The 13,671-nt window shown below is 46.1% G+C and overlaps 1 protein-coding gene across 1 annotated transcript in view; it reads left to right on the forward strand.

Annotated features, from left to right (window-relative positions):
• Positions 1-13,671, forward strand: part of MCM8 (minichromosome maintenance 8 homologous recombination repair factor) — a 66,235-nt gene that overhangs the window by 3,289 nt on the left and 49,275 nt on the right. Inside the window, exons 2-3 of the mRNA XM_083175621.1 lie at positions 5,358-5,556; positions 12,786-12,878. Of these exons, the coding sequence (XP_083031747.1) occupies positions 5,400-5,556; positions 12,786-12,878 (250 nt within the window). The 5' untranslated portion in view covers positions 5,358-5,399. The remainder of the gene's footprint in view (positions 1-5,357; positions 5,557-12,785; positions 12,879-13,671) is intronic.

The raw sequence follows: 13,671 nt of genomic DNA on the forward strand, positions 1-13,671 counted from the left end.
CCCAGTGATTTTGAGATTGTTTTCTCGTGACACATTGTACTTCAAATTAGTGGTAAATTTGGATCGATACAGTCTGTGTTTTTTTGTGAAAAATACCAAAATGTCGTGAAAAAATGGAAAATTTAGCAATTTGCAAAATGTCACATTTTCTGCTTGTGAGACAAATAAACATACCACTCAAAATAGTTAATAACTAACAAAGACCATATGTCTACTTTATGTTGCAATCATTATTTCAACCTCCTTTTCATTTTTTTGGACACTAGGAGGCTTCAAATATGAATAGCAAATTCTCAAATTTTCAAGAAAATTTCAAACACTGATTTTTTTAGGGACCAGTTCAGTTCTGATGTGACTTTGAGGGACTTGTATGTGAGACACCCCCATAAATGATGCCATTTCAAAAACTGCACCCCTCACAGTATTCAAAACAGCATTTTGGAAGTTTGTTAACCCTTTATGTGTTTCACAGGAATTAAAACAGTGTCGGTGAAATTTCAAAATTTCTTTTTTTTTTGCAGAGTTTCAATTTTAATACATTTTTCTAACGAATACAGTAGATTTTACTAGAGAAATGTGACTAAAAATTGATTCCCCCAATTCTTTTGTTTTCATAAATATCCTATATGTGGCCCTAGTGTGCACGGTGACCAAACCACAGGCTTCATAATAGAAGGAGCACCTACTTGATTTTGGAGCCTCCTTTTTATGAGATTTTTTTTTAGGCACCATGTAGGTTTCTAGGCACCATAAGTGCTAAAAGTTAGGAACCTCCCCCACAAGTCACCCCATTTTGCAAACTACACCCTTCAGGGAATTCATTTAGGGGTATAGTGTACATTTCAAACCCCCAGGGGTTTCACCAATTTTGATACAACTGGGCTGTGAAAATGAAAAAAATTTATTTTTCATTTTCACAGCTCAGTTGTATCAAAATTGGTGAAACCCCTGGGGGTTTGAAATGTACACTATACCCCCTGATAAATTCCCTGAAGGGTGTAGTTTTCAAAATGGGGTCACTTGTGGGGGGGGTTCCACTGTATGGGTGCTTCAGGGGTCATTCAACCAGAATCTGTGCTGCAAAATCCAAAAATCACTCCTTCCCTTCTGAGTCCTGCCATGCACCCAAATGGTATGTTTTGGTCACATGTGAGGCATTGCCGTACTCGGGAGAAATTGGGGCACAGATTTTGGGGTGCTTTGTCTCCTTCATTCCTTGTGAAAATCTGTGCCCCAATTTCTCCCGAGTACGGCAATGCCTCACATGTGACCAAAAAATACCAGTTGGGTGCATGGCAGGACTCAGAAGGGAAGGAGTGATATTTGGTGGTGGAATGAATGGTGGGTGCTATGTCGCATTAGCAAGACCCCCGAAGCACCAATACAGTGGAACCCCCCCACATGTGACCCCATTTTGGTCACCAGCTTTGGGAGGGGGGCTGGCGCTGCGGCTGGTGGGGGGTTGGGAGGGGTGCTGGCGCTGCGGCAGCCGGGTGGGTGGGAGGGAGGGGGGGCTGCCGGGTGGGATGGGGGGGCTGGCGATCGGTGGTGATCGGTGCTGTACTTAACAGCACCGATCACCACCGATCACTGTGTTACCGAGCGGCTTAGCCGCCGGTAACACAGAAAACGCTGCAATTGGCTGTTCACATTTGAACAGCCAATCGCAGCGATCGCCGCGAGGGGGGATGTCTGCTGTCAGGGACAGCAGACATCTCCAAACTGTCACCGCGTCTATAGACGCGGTGACAGTTTAAAACCATGACGTATATATACGTCTTCCGTCGGGAAGTACCTCCCGACCATGACGTATATATACATCATATGTCGGGAATATCTTTATATATATATATATATGTATGTATGTGTATATATATATATATATATATATATATATATATATATATATATATATATATATATATATATATATATACACACACACACACACACACACACACACATATATATATATATATATATATATATATATATATATATATATATATATATATTTATTCAGTACATATACTGTATTTATTTTTACTGTGCAGCTTGATGCTGCTGCTGCTGCTGCGGGGGGGAGGGGGGAGGAGGGCAGCGCTGCTGCGCTGAGCTGCCTGCTGCCGGGGGAGCTGCTGCTGCTGCCGGGTGAGTGCCCGGCGGGTGCGAGGGGGGGCTGCACATCGGTGGTGATCGGTGCTGTACTTGACAGCACCGATCACCACCGATCCCTGTGTTACCGAGCGGCTTAGCCGCCGGTAACACAGGAAACGCTGTGAATGGCTGTTCAGATTTGAACAGCCAATCACAGCGATCGCCGACCGGGGGGGGCACCCCTGCCCCCCCTGGGCAGCGAGGGGGGATGTCTGCTGTCAGGGACAGCAGACATCACCTAACTGTCACTGCGTCTATAGACGCAGTGACAGTTAGAAGCCATGACGTACATTTACGCCATGTGTCGGGAAGTACTTCCCGACCATGACGTAAATGTACGTCAAATGTCGGGAAGGGGTTAAGTTGTGCTGTATGCGTGCTGGTCACTATAAAAAGCGTAGGTACTTGTGTATTATCACGGTGCCCACGATTTCCATCGTAGGGCATTGCACAACCAAAAAATCGGTCGCATCGCATTGCATGCGATCATATCACATGCGATGCGACACGATTGGACCCGATTTTTAATTGTACAGGCACCCAGATGCCTGGTTCCTATGTTAAATGCCCCCCCCCCCCCCCCCCCGACCCGATTTTTGATTGTACACCCACCCTTATGGGTAATGACTATGTTAAATACCCCCCATTGTTAACGCCACCCCACTATCAACGCCAAGCCGTAGCGTTGCGAGCGCAGCGGTACACGTCCTCCGACCTTTTCCTACCCCCACTATCCACGTCAGCATGGAGTTGATTTTATATAGTGTGGCGAGCGCAGGGAGGGGACGTGGATTACTTCACATATATTCCACTTCCCCTCGCGGGGCTCGCTGCGATCGCCACGCTTCAGGCACTATATAAAATCAACCCCAAAACTGGGGTGTAGTGCTCAATGTAATATAGCAACAAAAAAGGCCAACAAAATTCTCACATGTATTAAAAGGGGCATAGAAACTAGGGACTCAAAAGTAATTATGCCTCTGTACAAATCATTGGTTAGACCGCACCTCGAATACCCAGTGCAGTTCTGGGCCCCGCACTATAAAAAGGACATCATAGAATTAGAAAAAATCCAAAGAAGAGCAACAAAGCTTATTAGGGGAATGGATAATTTAAGCTACGAGGAAAGATTAAACAATTTGGGATTATTTACACTAGAGAAAAGACGTTTAAGGGGGGACATGCTCAACATGTATAAATATATTAGGGGCCAATATAAGGAACTGTCAAACACCCTTTTTTTCTACTAGAAAGGAATTTAGGACGCGAGGGCACAAGTTTAGATTAGAAGAAAAAAGATTTTGTTCATCTATAAGAAAAAATGTCTTTACAGTCAGAGCAGTCAAACTTTGGAACTCTCTTCCTAGAGAAGTGGTGTCGGCAGACACTATAAATATGTTTAAAATAAGGTTGGATAAACATATATTGGTTAAAAACATCCATGGGTACGAATAAGTAACAAAATCTGTCTTTAAAATATCAGAACATACTATACAACAAGGGATAAGCTACTATAAACATAGGTTGAACTAGATGGACGCAAGTCTTTATTCAGCCTCACCTACTATGTAACTATGTAACTCCACGCCGACGTGGATAGTGGGGGTATGAAAAGGTTGGAGGACGCGTAACGTCGCCGCTCGCCACGCTTCAGGCTGGCGTTGATAGTGGGGTGGCGTTAACAATGGGGGGGGGGGGGCATTTAACATACTCATTACCCATCAGGGTGGGTATACAATTAAAAATCGGGTCTGGGGGGGCATTTAACATGGGAATAAGCCCAAATCGGCCATGATCGCGTCGCCTCGCATCGCATGTCATTATAATGTCATGCGATGCATCGCAATATAAAAATTGTATACTCAGCCCGGGGAAATGCTCAAATCGGGTCCCATCGCATACCTTAATTAGTGGTATGCGATGCGATGGGCGCCGTGATAATACACAAGTATCAAAGCGTATTTACTGAAGTGCGGGTTTGTAGAGTTATTGCCCATAGCAGTCAATCAGATTATGTGAGGGCATATCAATTGTTTTTTTGGGGGGCGATGATTACTTTTTAAGTACCCAAGTATGATTACTTGGGGCAGTACGGACGGTATAATGGTTAGCATTACTGCCTCACAGCGCTGAGGTCATGGGTTTGATTCCCACTATGGCCCTAACTGTGTGGAGTTTGTATATTCTCCCCGTACTTGTGTGGGTTTCCTCCAGGTACTCCGGTTTCCTCCCACAGTCCAAAAATATACTGGTAGACTAATTGACTCCCAACAAATTAACCCTAGAATGTGTGTGTGTGTGTGCGTCTAAATGTGGTAGAGAATATAGATTGTAAGCTCCACTGGGGCAGGGACTGATGTGATGGTCAAATATTCTCTGTAAAGCGCTGCGGTATATGCGTGCGCTGTATAAGAAACTTAATAATAATAATAATAATAAGTACCCAAATAGATGGGGCTTATGACCTCTATAGTAGTCCCCATAACAAGAAATGCCCAGGTTTCTAGCACAGGTTTGGTTTGCATATCAGTGCTGATATACAGACCACACTGTGCTAGAAGCACTACAGCAGACAGAGACACCCCAGGCAGGGAAGAGGAACTGCATGGGTTTTCAAAGATGGCGGGTGCTAGAATGAACACTAATATATCTAGCACAGTCTATAAAATGACATGTTATTTTGGTTGCTATGGGCAACTTCACTTTATTTTGTTCAAGGTTAGATGCATCCCTAGTCACCAATTATTCATTTTCAGTTTAGTCTCAGTAATTCATTCTAGCTCCGCTGCATCTGTAACACCCCTTACAGTTCCTCTTTCTGCCTGGGGTGTCGCTCTCTGCTCTGTTGCTTCTAGCACACACTGGTCTGTATGTCACTGAGATACAGACCAGTGTGTGCTAGAAGCACAAGAACAGAGCGCGGCACCTTAGTTAGGAAAGAGGAACTCCAAGGGTGCTAGAATGAACATAAATAAAGTTACTTGTTTGCAGGGCTTGCCACAAAGTTCCTGACATGGTACACATGCATGTATCGTTAGTAATTATACATATAACCTGAAACATTCCATTTTTATAGTTAATGTACGCCTGTGTATTCATAGGTCGGGCTTATGTATTTTATACATGCTCAATCTGCTAATGGACAGATTGCAACATTACAGAGATCTTTTTCTTTATGCAAACCATTTTTCTTTTAATAGAGCAATATTTACATCTGTGTAAGTCATACAAGTCATTATGGAATGAGTCAGCCCTGGAGAGGAGGATGGAGAGGAGGAGGAGGAGGAGGAGGAGGGAATCAGTATTCAGGGGGTTGGAGAGGTCGCCCCTGGAAGCAAAGAGGCAACAGAAGGGGGCAGAGTGGAGACTGGCACAAAAACAATGTTCCACATCCCTCAGGTAAGAGAAAAGTCCTGAAAGCGTAAATTAAAAGGAAATAACTACAATAAATGAATCATACCTATGCTTAATAATTCATCCCACAAGGAAATATTTGTTTTGTATGAGATCATTTACAGTTCTGTATTTTGCATTAGAAGGTTACGTGTAGGAACAAACTGGGCTTCTGTACGTCAGACTAAAGTATATGTTATAGACCGTTCTGTAGACTATGGGGTCATTCCAACAAGCTGCGGTACATTCCCACAGCTAATGGAATAGTCCGCGGCTATTCAGTTAACCCCCCGGAACAGGTCATGTGCAGGGTGCGGCGCAGATGTGTCTGCCGAGGTGCCTGTAGGTTTATTTCCCTTTAGGCCGTTGCATTATTTTACATTTCCATGCTCCCAACGTGGCTATAAAATGTTTTATTGAAGCACCGCTACTGCTTGCACTACCCCCCCCCCCCCCCCCCCTCTAGAATATGCACGTAGCAGGACAAATTCGGCCTTGTCCCTCATGGTCGGGGTTTGCGCATGTGTAAATATGCACGCGTGCATTCCCCAGGAGCAAACAGCTGTGGCAAGTCTCACACTCGCTGGGCCTTTTCCTCCAGGAGGGGTGGGAAGGGGCAGAAGCAGGGGAATGGCAAGCGTTTTATGGGTGTGCCCATTAAAACATTGGGCATACCCCTGCAGACGAACTTGTGTCAATACCTGCTTGTGGCAGACGGCTGATGTCACATGACGTCAGTTCCCACCCCCGTCTTCGACAGATAGCGGGCGCCAGAAAAGTCAGTCCAGGTTGACTTTTCTTAGCGAAGGCCGGAAAAATCATTCGATGGTTGCTCGCCATCGAATGAGGCCCCATGTGAGCGGATGTGTTAGCGTACACATGCCCTCGCATGCTAGTGAGGGGATTCGATCGGCTGGGGAGCGAGCGTGCAGCGTTTACCAGTTCGCTAGGGGCTATGATCATACGCAGCCTAGCAAACTGGTCTGAATCAGGCCCGTAGTACAATTGGATTGGCAGCTGACCACAATAGCGATTGTTAGTTTCAGGCCAGCTTTGTAGCAAACACAACAAGTGCTGTTAGTGGCTATGGGCACATTGAGCAGAGGAGGAGCAGAACCGCTGTTTTCCATGTTTCATCATCCCACATACGGTGAAACACGGAACGCCACGCTCGGCGCACTATTATATCACCCTCCAGCTGTCAATTCTGTTACCTCGCCGCCTGGGATCTGAGGCACCGAGGAGCTTCCCGGGACACCCGTTAGCCACATCAGGGGGTGAGTAGCTTACATTTTTTTATCCAGATCACATTTCCCATTACAAATGTGGGAAATGTGATCTGATTCGAAAAAAAAGTGAGTGAAAGGGGTTGGAGTAGTTTTTCTATTATAATAAAAATAATAATAACATGAAAAGGGTATGTAAATACCATTGTTTACATTATTTTAGTAAAATTTAACTGTAATAAATCTTCATCTTTATCACTGTCCAAGGCTTAGTACATCTGCCCCTTTGTCTTGTCCTGAAAGAAGTCACTGTAGGACCCTGCAGTGGGTTAGGCTCTGGCCTCAGGCCTGCTTTATCTGACCACTTAGGGGGGTATTCAATATGCACCAATATTTACCGACAAGGGAAGTATAAGCACTCACCTATTTAATGCTGCCGTTACCAACAGCACTGAGGGCTGTCAGACCCTACTTTGTTTAAAGTCGGATCTGTTTGGTAAGAAACGGCCACAGATGGTCAATTTCACAGCTGTTTTCCGACAATCCACGGCTGTATCTGACAATTTATGGAATTTCCGACATTACATTGAATACAGACAATGTACTGTCAGAAGCCGATGGAAACAGCCAAGATTCCGACTGCAATATGGTACTGAATACCCCTCTTGGTATTTTGCTGTTGTTTTGGTGATAGGAATTTTTCCAGCCTAGTTTGAAAGGGGTGTGGTATATTACCCCGACAGTCGGGATTCCGACAGTCATTACTCAGACGTCCGAATCCCGACTGCACAGCGGGGGGAGCGCAATGAAGCCCCTTGCGGGCTCGCTGCGCTCGCCACGCTGCGGGCACGGTGACGAGCTGCGCTCGCCACCTATTTTATTCTCCCTCAAGGGAGCAGTCGGGATTCCGACGTCGGAGGAATGACTGTCGGAATCCCGTCTGTCGGGGACCCGTTTGAAAGCAGGTGAATTTTGAGGTGAATTTGATACTGCAGCCATTATCCTGGTATCTCTACGGCTATGCTGTCAACATTTGTATTAGATCTGAAATGAAGCACCCAGTAGATGCGCAAATGATAACAATTCGCATTGTGGTTCTCAGACCCATGTCCACAGCACCATTCCATACTGATATTTGAGGTGTTTGCATCACTTACGCTGGGCATATTTCTGCTGCCTTGTTTCTCATTAGATGTCACTTTTTTTTATTTGTGTAACAGTCTATCTAGTTATGGTATGATTGTATATGATCACAGTAATGTAAGGGCATTCAGCATCATTGATCATGGCCCCGGAGATCATTGATCATATGACCACAGTTTGTAGAAGGCTTTGTTGGTCTCGCATAGGTCAAAGGGAATCACGTTGATAAATAAGGGTTTGCATTTAAGGGATACGATTGCTAGGTTGACATACATTAGGGCTGCCACTAAAGATCGACAGGGTCGGAAGGTTGACACAAACATTAGGTTGACAATGAGAGGGTCAACATGAGTTTTTCACATTGTTTTCTGCTCCAAAACAGGTGGTATTTCATGCTATACCATCCACTATGGCATGGAGGGATAGTGTTCACGCTAGGATTTTTTTAGGGCATTTCGCTGACCACCGGCCATGGCACTTTTTTTCAATCGGGAGGGCACATGTTAGATTAGAAATTGACATTAGAAACAAACATATAAAATGTGCACATTGCATTACAATTCCGCCCATTAAACATTGGCCCTTATTCAGATCTGATTGCAGTACAAGTTTGTTCTCAAAATGGGCAAAACCATGTGCACTGCAGGTGGGGCAGATGTAACATGTGCAGAGAGTTAAATTTGGGTGGGGTGTGTTGAAACGGAAATCTAAATTTCAGTGTAAAAATAATACAGCCAGCATTTACCCTGCACAGATACAAAATAACTCCCACAAATCTAACTCTCTCTGGACATGTTACATCTGCCCCACCTGCAGTACATATGGTTTTGCCCATTTTCCAAACAAATTTGTACTGCGATCAGATCTGAATAAAGGCCATTGTCATACCCTGCAATGCCCATTACATAGTCTGTCTTATTGCCAATTACACATTATGGCACACATTGTAATGCCTCTTACACATTATACCACCACACCATAATACCCATTACACATAATGGCGCACGCCGAAAGTTCTCGGCAGCATGTCAGCACGGTGGGGTGTAGGGGGTCAGCATAAGGGCGCACAGTGCCACACACAAAAAGGGCAAGGTGCATTTTGAGGTTTTATAGACGGGCAGAAGAAGTTTAGAGGGAGAATATAAAAGGTGGGCCGAGAGCAGGGAGGCACTGTGCCTGAAGCATGGCGAGCGCAGCAGTAGACTGATACAATGTGCATGTCGACTTACGTCAAAATTCAGGACAGAAAAAAGGTGAAAAACCTTTTGACTGTTGAACTTCCCATCGTCGACCTAATGCTTGTGTCGACCTTCTGATCCTGTTGACCGTATTTCGTGTGTCGACCTAAGCTCTGTCGACCTTCTTAGTGTCCACCCTATGAACCATACCTGCATTTAGAACTTACAGTAGTTTTACTAGTGTTCACTCTAGGATGGAGACCGGGCAGGGCGCCGGGGGGCAGACCGGGCCACAGCTGGGGGCTGTCCCGGGCCGCCAACGTCATAAAAGGGAGCGTGCCCGGGCCACCGGCGTCATGAAAGGGGCATGCCTGGGCCTTGCCGGTGTAATGAAAGGGGCATGCCCGGGCTGCCGGCGTAATGAAAGGGGCGTGCCCGGGCCGCCGGCGTCATGAAAGGGTGCGGGCCCGACCACCACCGTCATTAAAGGGGGTGGGCCCAGCCCCTCCAAAGCCACTATGCTGCCGGGGAAGTGCCAGGCTTCCCCATGAGGCTGTTTTAGCGGGGCGCTGCGAGGGCTAAAACAGCCTAGCGGGAACACTAATCTTATTCAGAATATCCACGCAGTTCAAACCGCACATAACAAACCCCAGGTACATGTTTATCATAGAGGTTATATGAGCCAGTGGGAAGGAACGCCCCTGTGACTAAAGCCCCATACACGCTAGCAGTGTCTTTCAGACAGCTGTTTCTGAACGATATTGTGAACCTAGCGCAGGCATGTCCAAACTATGGCCCTCCAGCTGTTAGCAAAACTGTGCAAGGCATGATGGGACTTTTAGTTTCAAAACAGCTGGAGGGCCATAGTTTGGACTAGCCTGGCCTAGTGGGTACACTCCATGTCATTCACGCCCCCCTCCCTTGTCCGAACATGCCCCAACAAGAGAGTAGATCCCCACACCGTCGCTGCCTGACATTGGCGAGTGTGTATGCACTCGCCAATATCGCTGTCGGCTGGGACTCCTTAAGCGAGTATGTACATAGTAAAGCCCCATACACACGAAGCAATGTTTTAAACTCCCCTTCTGAGCAATAACGTTTATAATATTGCTCAGTGTATGCTCATTGGGGGTTAACTAGACCTGATCGCTGTTGTGTGAACTCGCAAGGAAATTGATTATCGAGTGACATTGCATGTATATGGATTGTGGTGCTCATGTACGAGGCCACGTAGCGGCAAAGACAGCAATTCATTTTTTTAACAGCAATCCTCTCACGACTGTATTTGGGGGGTGGTAACTGCCCGTTTTCTGGGAGTGTCAGGAAAACTGCAGGCGTTCCCAAGCACTTACAGGGAGGGTCTGAGACGTCTTCTCCAGTTTCGATCAGCCTGTTCCTATCGCACATTTGCAGAAGGGTCAGAGTTACGCTGGGATTTCACACACTGGAAAAATCATTCCATGGTGGGTATGTTGTATATAGATTTGCAGCTGGCCACTGATCGGCGAGATTTCCGCAAGCCATTCGCAGGTTTGCACAGGGAGGAATTTTGCTGTCTGGGCGGCGGCGATCTGATCGCAGAACTCACAGAGTAGCTATCACGTCTGAATCAGGCTTAATATCGTCAACGAAACGCACTCCTACAGGTCGTTAACAATGTCCTCTGTCGTAGTGATCCTTCTAGGACAAGGGCAGGGCGGCGAGGTACAGGGGCAGCATGACCGCGGCAGGACAGTCCCACTGCCGTCTTCAAAGTAGGTGGGCCCAGCCACGGTCTTCATCAAAGTGGGCGGGCTTGGCTGCCGCTGTCATCAAGATGGGTGGGCCCGGCCGCCACCATCAATGTTGGGGACGTGGCCAGCACCTACAGAGATGCTGAGCTTCCCCCGAACGTTTGGCTGAATGGGAATAGATGCCTGATAAAGGGGAAGGGTGCATTTTGCTCTTTAAAAACTGTGGGGCCATTATGCAGCTTGGCCCATGCACCATCCCCTGTTGTTTGCCAAAGCCCCTCACCAGACCCTGTCACCTCCGATATCGTTCGGTACAAATGTTGTGTAGTGTGTATCTGGCTTAATGCACACTGCAGGCAACAGGAGACCTGCTGAACCTCATGAATGCCAGTCCACTGATCAGTGGCATAACCTCGGATAGTCCAACCAGAATGGAATCTCCTCTTTGTGTGGAATTATGATTTATGATCTGGGGGTATATTTACTCACCGGTGGTTTGTGAAAGCCATTAAGATCCTCTTTCACTGCTTCATTTTAACCCGTTCTGTGCCAAGTTAATTTGTCAAAATATGTGTGAAAATTGCCAAACATTCATCATAATGACCTGTCATGTTTACCTTATACTGGAAATATCATCTTTTTTTACACTTTTTTTTTTTTCATTTGAATTTATATAACAAATGTGAGCAACGCCGGCATATTTAGCAGATATACAGTATTGAACCTCTCTCACAAAGATGTTGGCACTCAGAGAATAATATTATTAACATTATTTTGGGTACTTGTTTCCTAGAACGGCGCCCACGATTTACATCTTATGGCATCGCATGCATCGTATGCCATATACCCGCATGCGATGCGACACGATATTGTACAATAAAATATCGTATTGCATCGTATGCCATACAATGCGTAAGGTATATGATTTTTTTATTGTACAACCACCCTGATGGGTCCACACAATGTTAAATTGTCAACGCCACCCCCAGGATCAACGCCAACCCAAAGTGTGGTGAGCGCAGCGAGCCCGTGAGGGGCGGCGGTACGCGTCCTCCGACCTTTCATACCCCCACTATCCACGTCGGCGTGGAGTCGATTTAAGATAGTGTGGCGAGCGCAGCGAGCCACCGAGCCCGAAGCATGGCGAGCGGATGCGTATAACTTTACATGTATTCCGCGTCCCCTCGTGGGGCTCGCTGCGCTCGCCACGCTTCAGGCTCGGTGGCTCGCCACACTATCTAAAATCTAGCCCGAAGCGTGGCGAGTGGATGCGTATAACTTTACACCAGGGGTGGCCAAACCTGTCCTCAAGATCTACCAACGGTGCATGCTTTCCAGTCCACCTGTGGATCTATAGTAGGAATAAATGCAGCAGGTTTTAAAATGTGGCAGTTAGTAATGACTACAGCTGTGCACCACTAGGTGACCTGGAAAACGTGGATCGTTGGTAGATCTCGAGAACCGGTTTGGCCACCCCTGCTTTACATGTTTTCTGCGTCCCCTCGTGGGGCTTGCTGCGCTATCTAAAATCAACTCCATGCCGACGTGGATATTGGGGGTATGAAAAGGTTGGAGGACGCGTACTGCCGGCCCTTGTGGACTCGCTGCACTCGCCATGCTTCGGGTTGGCGTTGATCCTGGGGGTGGCGTTGACAATGGGGGGGCATTTAAGATTGTATGGACCCATCAGGGTGATTGTACTATAAAAAATCGTATACCATCGCATTGTATGGCATACGATGCAATACGTTAATTTATTGTACAATATCGCGTCGCATCGCATCACATGCCATTGTATACCATATTTGTCTTATGGTAAACCATGCGATGGGCGCAGTGCTAGGAAACAAGTACCTTATTTTGTATGAAAAATTGTTGTCTAGTTTTCTAATGAATAACATTATATAAGATCCATAAATGAATGCACATGATCTAGAAATTGTGTACTTTTCCAGGTTTCCCCGATGCCTGTGCTAGGCCTCGACTAACGCAGACTACGCTGGATAAGTACATTCCATACAAAGGCTGGAAGCTATACTTCTCTGAAGGTACAGCGGCGCTCTCCGCACGTAACAGATGTGCAAGCAGTGACTCACTCACTAATCGGATGATGAACAATGGATGGCATTTGTGTTGTCTAGATTCCACTGTGCAATCCATCACCCTCTGCTATATTCCTGCTCTGTCTTTCATTAAATACCCTTTACAGAGAAGCATTTTTCAATTCGTCCTCCTATTTCCCGGTGTCAGAAGTCAGACAACAACCGCATTTCTGTGGTAAAACATAAAAAATAAATCTGACGGCGCCCATGTGCGTAACCCAGGCACGGTCAAAGGGGAGACGCTTCTCTGAACGAAAAAGGTTCCATTTAGCACAGTGCCTATTTATGTATAGAGCCCATCTTTATATTGTAATGACTTGGAAGCACAAGGGTTCAATGTACAGCTGAACACACACGGGCTGAGCAGGTTGTGTGGTTCAGAGCATGGGCTCTGGGGATCGTCAGATAATGAGAAATGCGTAAATATTCGGAATACAGCTGTGTCCTCCTACACCATTGTATAGAAGTAACAATAACCGCACAATACAATGTGTAGACATTCGATTGTACATAGAACATAGAGTCGAAAATGACAATTCTCAATACAAAGCAGGTAGGAATTACTTTCCGGAGTGACGAGGCTCTAGGAGTAAGTATTAAAAAAATGGGTGCAGGGTGTGTACCGCACACACTGCACCCCTTATAAATCCGCCACTAGACTGAAGACATAGGGGAAAATTCGCTAAGATGGGAGTTCTATGTCACATGGGATGTTGCTATGGCAACCAATCAGAATCTA

This window comes from Crinia signifera, chromosome 3 (genome assembly GCF_055691185.1).
Source record: "Crinia signifera chromosome 3, ASM5569118v1, whole genome shotgun sequence".
NCBI classification, from domain to species: Eukaryota; Metazoa; Chordata; class Amphibia; order Anura; family Myobatrachidae; genus Crinia; species Crinia signifera.